This window comes from Theobroma cacao, chromosome 10 (genome assembly GCF_000208745.1).
Source record: "Theobroma cacao cultivar B97-61/B2 chromosome 10, Criollo_cocoa_genome_V2, whole genome shotgun sequence".
Lineage (NCBI taxonomy): Eukaryota > Viridiplantae > Streptophyta > Magnoliopsida > Malvales > Malvaceae > Theobroma > Theobroma cacao.
Window position 1 is genome coordinate 11,036,508 of NC_030859.1, and position 10,811 is coordinate 11,047,318.

The window sequence follows — 10,811 nt, forward strand, 5'->3', positions numbered from 1 at the left end:
AAGAACTGTAAATATTTTTTTTATGTAGCTAGGGAACATTTTGAGCTTTTCGTCGATTACTTTTTGGGTGATAATCGTCTTTTGTAATTTTTTAAATTTCTCATGCTCGAATCAAATTATTATGTCACAAACAATCTTCTGCTAAACAAATAAGAGATTTGAAATGGTAAACTGGTTAGTAAAATTAATAAATTTGCTTTAAAAAAAATAGTTTCAATTATAATATAAAAGTTCTTACAATTAGCTCATATACAACACTACAACTGTTTACTTTTAATGTAGGGCATTCTATAAACCTATCCACCGAAGCAAGGATAGATCGACTATAGACTTTTTGCCCACCTGCTGCTGATGACAAACCTTGAAATCTAATTGCCAGTTAAATAGAAGAATGCTAGCTTTTCAAAAACAAAATAGAAGAATGCCTTACCTACTTTGCATAGAAGCAGCATGATGCATTAAAAAATTCGATCATCATTTTTGGATATGATTAGAATGCTGGCAATGCAATGAGAAAGTTGCTTAACTATACTTTTTGTGACAGTTTGTGCTGCAAAAACCCTGCAAATCCAAGCCTCAACACCAATAGAACAGCATATAATAATCTCTACGCCTTTGTCATAGAATTTTGATAATTTTGTTAATAAAAAAAAACTTTTTTTATTACGTAGGTGGGAATGAATGTAGAAGATGAACAACAATCTTGCAATTCCCTTCCACTTTGACTTTGCAATTTGCAACAACTTTTGTATATAATTTTCTATGCAAAGACTTCCTTACTTGCTAACAACTCTAACTATACCCGAGCGCAAAGCATGGGTAATTTTTTAGTGTCTTGCAATTCCACCCAACCAAGGGTGTTGCTAGTATTAATTAAAAATCAATGAGCACTGTGCACTTAATTAAAACTGATAAGGATCCGCCACAGTGATGAGCAATGGCCTAGAGAAATATATGTAGATTGTTTTGCTTGAATATCATATATTTCTATATATATATATATATATGTAGACAAAGAGCCCCAAGTGCCCAACCAAAGCAGAATATCACAAGTCGATAAGCAGAAAGCGGTTAGCAGCCAAGGAGAAGCAGCTATGGAAGCTCTTTGTCCCTCACTAACCACCATTTATTTTGCGAGCAAATTCCCACTCAACTCTCCTAAACCATTCCCCCAAATTGTCTCTCTAGACGCGAACAGGTTTCCCGTCTGGGTCCGGAAGAACGAAAGCAAGAACCACTCGAACCTTTCCTTAACGTCTTCAGTGTCTTGCATTTGTTTATCCACAACTGGAATTGCAACTGCAGCTTCAGCTTCCTTCGTTTCTTCTTCTTCTTCCTCAACAACTGACAACAACTATTGGATGGTGCTAATGGCTAAGCCTCCAGAAGCGGTCAGTTCCAAACCACAAATCATTGATTACTATGTTAGCACTCTGGAAAGAGTTTTGGGCACTGAAAAGGAGGCTCAGATGTGTATATATGATGCTTCTTGTGATACCCACTTTGGTTTTTGCTGCCATATTGATGAACAAGCTTCCCGTGAACTTGCTTGTCAGTATCTTCTGCTTCTTCTTCTAATTTTTGGTTGTATCTGCTTCATTGCTGCATATTTTCAGATGGGTGCTTGATATTTCTGTTAAAAGAGCCATTGCTACTCTTTTTCACTTATTTTGAATCGCTATGCTGTAGGTTTACCTGAGGTTTTATCGGTTAAGCCAGACCCTGAGTACAATTCTGAGAAAAAAGATTACACCGCTTCAAACATTGAGGTCACTAACATATTCAATTCAGGAGTAGCAAGTTGGCAGTTGTTTCCTGCTGGGAACACCAAACACTGGCTTGTTCGAATGGACAAGCCAGGCGTTGAGGTTGTTACAAAGGCCCAAATGGTTGATTACTATACTCAAATATTGACCAAGGTTTTGGGAAAGTAAGTATTTTGTCATTAAGCATGAAAGAAATTTGTTTCGTTTGTATCATACTGTTTCTTAATCCTGGAGTGAAAAAAAAAATGATTGTTGCAGCGAGAAAGATGCCCAAATGTGCATATATCATGTATCTTGGCAATCCCATTTTGGTTTCTGTTGTGAACTTGATGAAGAATGTGCACAGGAACTAGCTGGTCGGTATATATATGTTCCTTTAATCTGCATTTATCCGGTAAAAGCATTTTGTAGCGTTAGACTAAATGCTTCCTTTAACCACAGGTGTGCCTGGAGTTCTATCTGTTGAGGTAGATAGGAATTTCGATTCAGAGAACAAGGACTTTGGAGGTTTCTCCCTTGTTTGGAATAATTTTTTCTTATTTAAAATATGTTCCTTTTGTTCCAATACAGATCTCTTTATTGACTAACCTTCACCAGTAGTGAGCTACATTGAAATGTTTTAGAATAAGAACTAGGGGAACTTTGGTATATTGAAGGTTTTCAAATCTAAATCAATCAGTTCTGGTTTTGGATTAGATGAACTGCTAGAAAAAGTTTCTCCATCTGTCTGGCTTGGCAAGAATTTAGGTAGGGATATATATATATATATATTAGTTCAAAGGCTTCAAGCAGGAAATGTTGTCAATATAAGGGTTAGAATGATGTAGATCAAAACCTGTGCTGGTGAGTAGTTGGATAAACTATCTTTTAAATTGAAGAAAATTCCCAATTTCTTCTATCAGATAAAGGTATCATTGGATGCCATGTTTTCCTGTAAGTAAGATAATGCGGCATTAATAAGTATTAACTTTGGGTTGTACTACTTTTCCCTCTTGTTGTACCTGTAAGTAAGATAATGCCTCATTATTAGGTAGTAACTTTTGTTAGCTTATTGATGATATATTCAATTGGGGAGAGCTTGTTGTACTGATGATCTTGCTCTCTTCTTTTTGGTTATCTAGTATATAGATTGTTACGATTACAGGTTATTCAATTCAGTGCCATTCATATTTTGATCAAACATCTATAGTCATCAAAGGATCTATTTTTCTTTCTTTGCCCCTCTTTCCTTCCAATATAGAGTAACAATTTACAGTTGCCAGGTAATAATTTACAGAGTTCTACAAATCTGCCAGAAACTTCAGAATCTAGTGAAATGATCACCACAAGAACGAAGAAACTTTTCATAACAGGTAAATTGCTTCTCTAAATCTAATTTTATTCTCTTTCATTTATTTGAACATGATTTTTCTGGATCATATTAAAGGAAACTTGACCAGTTCTTGTTTACTACTCAAATATGCCAAAACAAAGAGAAACAGGAAAATTTCTAATGTTGAAGTTGTGAATGAAGCATCATCTCTTCATCTTGCATGATTGTTGTCTGTCCTGTATGGTTAAATTTCTAAAAATATAAAAAGAAACAATATCTCAATGCACCTTCTGTCAATCAAACTGTGTTTCTCTTTGTTGCATCATAACCTGTCCCTTCTCTTGTATTTTCTTTCATGGGATCCAAAACTAGTGGCACTGTGCATTCATTTCATACTTTCTTTTATTAATTGCTAATTGATGTCCTTGGTGCTCTGTACTTATTGAACAGGTCTGTCATTTTACACATCTGAGAAAACATTGCGTGCACATTTTGAAGGTTTTGGTGAGCTTGTTGAAGGTATCTTTGCATGTTTTCAGGGATTAAGTTCCATACAAAGTATAAGTTCACTTGCTAAAGCTGCTATTCTCAACAGTTAAAATTATAATGGACAAGATTTCTAAAAGATCTAAAGGATATGCATTTGTGGAATACACCACAGAGAAGGCTGCAAGTGCAGCACTTAAGGAGATGAATGGCAAGGTAAAAAATATTAGGGAGCCTTCTTTATTTTTGTACAGTCTACATCTAAAGCTCTGGCTTATGACTGTAATTGAAAGTTGAGCCAGAAAGAGAGGCTGAATCCCTTTTTTTTTGCTTTGTAGATAATAAATGGCTGGATGATAGTTGTTGATGTTGCCAAGAGTAAACCACAGAACTTCAGCAGAGGTCGCCCCAGAACAACACTCTGACCAGGAAGAGAAGGAAGGAGGAGGCATTGGGATGAAGTTGAGGTAGAAGATGGTGAAGGGAATCAATGCCCTCCTGGCTACTACCAGAACAATTTTGCAGATGGACTACTGAAATTTTGTACGTTTGAAATTACCAAAATGATCATTAGCTCTTTAACTTAGTAAATAAATATGTTTCACTTCATATGTAAATGCCAACTTGGTCACAAAAGATATCAAGTCTACCTCCCAATGGTCACCCAGTAAAACCAGAGTCGGTAGGAGTCCATTATAAATTATCCTTATCACCCACTTTCAGATTCACAAAGTTGTAACTCCATGTTTACTCGTCTGCTATCAAATTTTTCCATGCCCTTTTTCTTAAAATAAAAGTTTGAGTCTTTGCTTTTTTACAATAGTCAAAAATTGAATTGACTATTGCTCCAAACTGAAAGTGAACCTATAAAGCAGTTCTCATTTCACAAGAAAATTTGAACTACTGACAATATATATATACAAATATAGGTGTATCACTATGACTGTACAACATCCATACACTTGCCTTATGTTCTTTAAAATGAGGGGATAATCAACATATTAAGAGTAGATTAACTGTTAATGAGCTCAACAACCTAACATTATCTAACATATATCATCTGCATTCTTGTTCCATTTTTTCTTTTTTCTCTGTTGTTATAAAGCCTTGTTGCAACCCATAGAAAAGTCATCAGCCCTCTTCTCCAAACTCCTTTGTGAATCTCTCATGCACCTCCAGGTCAGCTTTACTAACAGTTGGCTTCTGTCTAGCAAGCACTTTATCGAAATCAGCTCGTGTGATAGGTGGCGGTAGGATCTGCATAATCATCAATTCCCAATGAATGCATATCAGTTCATTTCCAAACGATGCAGCGTCGAAAGGAGTCACTTGAATGCAAGATTTTATTCTGTTATTTTGTTATATTTTATGAGTGAAACTGTAAATTTTATATGGGTTTAGTTTAGTTAGGCTGTTTATACAGTTAATCATTTTCTCTTATTTTCCAAGCAATAGGGTTCAGGGTTTAACTTATAAATACATATGTTGTTGTTTCAGTTTCTAGCAGGTTTTTGGATGATAACTTATAAATACATAGTTAGTTAGACTTTGGATTACTGAATTTCACCTTTGTCCCCTCCATTAATTCTCTCTGATTCTCTTTCATTTGCACATATCTCTTTATACCTTGTTCTACATCACTAAGTCATTCAACAAACTAAATTCAAAGTAAATCTTGACAAATTTCAACTACAAGTAAAAACAAATGAAAGCAATGCCTATTGTGTTTGAGAATTCCCTAAAAATTTTACTAGTGATTATCTTGTGCATCAAACATGGCAGTGCTAATTTTGGAAATGCTTCCTCAGGATGAACTTTGAACTATACGTAGCATCAGTCTAACATTAAAAAATCAATGATTAATGTATATCCATACCTTTGAAGCAAGGCCTTTTCCATCAAGTTCCAATATTGTGGTCCGAATAGCTCCTGGTTGAGTACGTCCACAAGGAACCCACATGTCATTTGTGGTCTTCATAAAAAATTCTGCATCTCGGGTTTTACGAACGGGTTCAAAGAGAACATCTTTGACCTATAAAATCCAGAAAAAACTGTTCTAATACAGAGAACTGGAAGATTTAGAGGTGCTTAAGGCTTGAGTTAACAAATGGCACCTACACAAACAGAAATGTCTGAACCTTTCTGTTTTGCGAGCTAAATGCTCAAAATCACTCTCAGTTAAGTTGTGGGGAGTGTCTCCAAGATGGACCTGCTCACAGATAATATCACATGCCCAGTAAGAATGTAAACAACTCTAAGAAGTTTATTAACAAGGACTTACTTTGTTTAGGTCCACAAGAATACCTTAAACATGTGCTGCCTTGCCTTCAAATCTGGTAGAGGAATATATATTCTCTTGTCAAAGCGCCGCCGGATAGCCTGTAACATAAGTTGTGTTAGGACAAACAACTGATAGACTGCTCACAATCAAAGACTTCTAGTTATAACCCACAGCTGAGAACCAGTATTTTCACACCTGATCCAGAGCATAAGGAGTATTCGTGGCTGCAAGAACAAGAACTTTATTATCATCATTTCCTACTCCCTGAAATGCATAGAAGAGAACCCCCTAGTAAAAGATTAGAAGGAAATGAACAGATATTTGGACATCAGATGTAAGAGCTATGATAACGAATCATCTATTGAGCAAGTAAATAGAAATAAGCAAATCCAAAGGACCAATCAAGGTCATTCACCATGATGTACAATTACAAATACTGCCAAGGTATTACAAGTTGGTAGCAAATAGCATGAAAATTGTTATGATTTTTTTTTTTGAAAAACAAAATTTTGCATAAAAATGGAAACATAAAGTGAAAGAAACAGCAGAGAAGCTTGGCTTCATACAAAAGAAATGCCCCCAACAGCAAAGAATATAAATGCCCAAAAACAATTGCGCATAACAAAAAATGAGCTAGCTCGTGCAACAAAAAACATAAAAACACTGCTCCTCGTGTCAACGTCATAAGCTCCAATTACAAATCACACGCCAATCATAAATTCCTTTCTTTTGTATTCATATCACAGGTACCCACCCTTGTCATCTTACTCCAGTGATATGCTAGAGAATCAAATACAAGTAGCGTTACTTCAAATTGTCACATAAACAACCTCACTTAAAAGGCTTAAACAAACAGTACTACGTTTGAGAAAGCCAAGACACAAGAAGCTATAGTTATATTTAGTCGTAGGTCTAAAAGAATGAATTCTAGATGCCAAATGGCATAACAAGATGAAGCCAATGACAACTATAGTTAGTCTAAGTTGGGAGTTGGGGGTTCACTGCAGCTACTAACTTAATTTAGTCACAGTTCATATCTTATCTATTGAATTAAGGCACTTAGCTAGTAAGCAGGCATTGTACGCAAAATTGTAACACAATAATCTAAGTGTACAAGTTATTGCAGAAGACAATTCTTTTGACTGTTTTTATCTGTTTGCACTACACCAAATACCTGCATCTGCACAAGAAGCTCTGTTTTAATACGTCGAGATGCTTCACTCTCGTTTCCTTCACCGCGTTGACCACTAAGAGAATCTACTTCATCAATGAAAATGATGGATGGAGCATTATCACGAGCCATCTGAAAAAGACTTGAAACTAGCTTTTCACTTTCACCCATCCATTTTGAGACCAGGTCTGAGGAAGAAACACTGCATAAAGAAACCATCTAGGAATTGTCAAAGTAAGCAAGCCATCTACATGAAGACATTAAAAAGCTAAGAAACCTAAATTCTGCATGTATGCCTGAAGAAATTGGAAAGCAAAGAAGTTTTATGAGGAAAGAAACAGGAAAAGGATTTCACTTTGAGACAAGAAGATAGCGGGCACCATATAAAGTTGTTAGCGATGCTTCTCTTGGGTCTTTGTCAGCAATTAAAATTCATAAAGGAAACTATAGATTTCACGAAGTTGTGATAATAATATACCACAAATGAAACAACTTTCTGCTCCTCATCTGTGCCTTATAGTTATAACGTATCATAATCTATCTTCGAATGACATCTGATCATCACCTATCATGGTCACTACAATGTTTCATGATTGAAAAAAACTTAAAAAATAAAATGGCCTCTTTTTCATGTAGTCAGCATACTCTAAGAAAATATTTATGTTAAGACAATCACTTTCTAATGCCAATTACTATCTAACATAATCAACATGATATTTCCAAGATCTAGCTCATAAAGAAGACATTATGGACCTTGTTACTATATCTTGATGTCACTACTATTTATGAGCTCCCATTTTTGTCCTTGGCACGTTGAGCAATGTTACAGCCATTACTTACCACAATTCTTTTATTTTTTTAAAAGGTTGTATTAAATTACTTTGATTACAGTGACTGCTGTCCATAATCTCAAAATCCACAAGGACCAAAACAGCGAACTTTAACTGGGAGATATATCTGGCAGTTTCAAGGATGAGGTTATACATTGTAAGTACAATAGGAGTTGTATATATAACCTGAAGAAAGTAGAGTCTGCTTCTGTTGCAACTGCCTTTGCTAAATAAGACTTTCCTGTTCCAGGTGGACCATATAATAGAAAAGCTTTCCATGGACGTCTCTTCCCTAAAGAATAAGAACCAAATAAACTTATATTCCATGACTCTGAAAAATATTGCATAAAATTTTGACAGATGGAAGCAAATAAAGCAGAAAAAAACATGAATATAAAAAATATAATGAGTCTTAACTTCTAAGGTGCGTCTTCTGAATTTTATCAGAAAAGTTAGACATCACTTCCAATGTTCATCAAAAATTACATTCCTGAACTACCTTTCATGATAAGAATATTGAACCTTGTATGTTTGGAGAATACGCGGTTATCAACATATCTTATGTAGGCCAAAATACCAAATCTGTTTCAATTAGAATAAATAGATATGGAATAATAAGATTCTAACAGGCAAAGACTTCTGAAATGCTGTAAAGTCATCTGCAAAGCAGTGAATACAAAAGCATATCTCCTAGGTGGATAGCGAATATGCTAGGTACAGATTCAGAAGGGCAAAAAATTAAAAAAAAAAATGTAACTAGCTCATCAAAGTAATACTTGAGATGTAAATTGAAGTGATGATGAGTTTCAACACTTATCATGAGTACATTTGTGCAGAATTTGGAGATAGGCCTAGTATGAAATAAAAATCTAATAAACCAAGATGCTAACAATGGCTATTTCAACTTACAATGATATTAATACCAAGGTTAGTTAATTTGAAGTGTCACAATCAACCTAATAATACACAAAAATTCACTCTCTTTAACAGCTCATAAAGTTAAATTATAATTCAACATTCTAAAATGGTGAAGCCAGGGGGGCAGAAATCTAGTTTTTATTGTCTTTGGCCATACTAGAACTATTCCAGGAAGCAGGGTATACTTTTGGTTCCACTGAACAGAATTCAACCGAGCAAGGAAGTTGCAGCTCAAAGACAACCAGAACAATGTGAGGAACTTGGAAATAACACTAGAGATTTTCAACTGGCAATTGTGTTGTCAATTGCAGAACAGCAATTATATTTCTATTGATTTTCCTCTAATTAACAACCTATAGACCACCTTTTTTTAGTGCATGCCAGGCAAAATGTAATTGAGAAAAACCATAAAACCACAAGAACAGATTGCACAATTAAGGATTAAGGAACTAACCAGTAAAAAACTGTGGAAATTTGACAGGCAATATGACCGCCTCTTGCAACGCTTGTTTAGCACTTTCAAGCCCTGCCACATCACTCCACTTTACATCTGGCTTCTCTTTAATTATCACCGAATAGAGCCCAGCTCTCAGCTTCGCTTGTTCAGAATCCTCCTTATCTTTCCCTTCTCCATCCTTTGTTTTTGGCCATGTAGCATCTCCAACATCACGATTTGAGTTTGGCAAACTTCCCCCATTGTCAAGAATGGCTCTAATCTCCTCAGCCCTCCTCAAATATTCATTAAATTTTTGCATGATGGCTTCCTTAATTTTGGGGTTCTTCTCATACTTCAAATGAGTTTTGAAGTACTCTAATGCATTCATGTAAAGGTGAATTGCCTTGCTATAATTACCAGCATCGTCTTCCCGAACTGCCTGCTTTACATACTCAATGGCATGCTCCTTGAAGTTGCTATACATTTTGTGAACACAAGGAAAGCATACCACCACAATCTTGGACGAAGCTTGCCCTCAAAAAGCACTTGTAATTTCTACAAGAAGTTAATGAGCTTTTGATTGCTTTAAGCACAACCAAAGACAAAAAGACAGCTCAAATTTCAATCCAGCTACGGAATACTCAAAATAAATTGCTCAAGTGAGTCCTTGGGGATTGAGGTGGTGGTGGTGGTGGTGTTTAAACTATAAACAATCCCTCAAAAACATATTCATTTTCCACCCAAAGTGAAAGACCCAATATCGGTAACAGCTTGACTCATCATATTTTTAAGCTGAAATGAAATAAAAACCCCCAAAAAGATCGTTCAATTCAATATATCGAAACCCAATACACAATTCTCAGCTTGCATGCTTCACAAACCAAAGGCAAAATCTCCGAGAACTAAAAAAAAAAACGAAAGAAACTGAAGAATCCAAATTGAAAAGGAGAAGATTATTGATGCAGACCTTGAACAAAGCTCATGGATCTTCAGAGAAGGTTGGGTAAGAAGAAAAGGGTTTTTCTTTTTGTGCCGTCCCTCTCCCTCTCTAGAAAACGAGTCGTACTTGTGTCTTGAGGGAGAGCAGGAAAAGGATAACCAATGAACGACATGACAGTTTTGGCGGCTTTCACAATCACAAAGAAAAATCTGAAAAGCATGAGATTCAAAAAAAAAAAATACTAATAATTACATTTTGGAGCATTATTAACTGCTTGGTTTGCTGGTTTAGGTTGACGTGTTTGAACATTTTTTGCTATGCCTCTTGCGTATGTTCATACCCTTTTGGGAGTATGAATGTCATTCATGCCTCGTTTTTTGGATTCATATCACAAAGGAAATTGAGTTACCAAGAAAATGTGATAAAATTTATGAATTTGGCATGAAATCCTTAGGCATTCTTTCCCGTAAAATGTCCGAAACTTTTTACTACAAGTTTTTCAATTTTTAAACAAACCACTTGTTAATGTCAAATGCAAAAGACCAATAGGTGGAGGATCATTACATCTTTTTATTAATATTGGATCCATGACATTAATTTTACCAAACTCAATTATGCAATGCCTTTGTTATATTAACTTTTTCACTTATAAAAGAGAGCTTTACTCGACC

At 35.4% G+C, this 10,811-nt stretch overlaps 1 protein-coding gene and 1 pseudogene across 1 annotated transcript; one reads left to right on the forward strand and one right to left on the reverse strand.

Annotated features, from left to right (window-relative positions):
- On the forward strand, positions 1,009–5,130 carry LOC18586750. The gene is made up of 9 exons (XM_007010293.2): positions 1,009–1,551; positions 1,690–1,930; positions 2,025–2,122; positions 2,208–2,273; positions 3,029–3,118; positions 3,529–3,597; positions 3,674–3,780; positions 3,903–4,107; positions 4,776–5,130. The coding sequence occupies exons 1-8, from the start codon at positions 1,095–1,097 to the stop codon at positions 3,987–3,989; spliced, it is 1,215 nt and encodes a 404-aa protein (XP_007010355.2). The 5' UTR covers positions 1,009–1,094; the 3' UTR covers positions 3,990–4,107; positions 4,776–5,130.
- Positions 4,418–10,444, reverse strand: LOC18586751 (annotated as a pseudogene).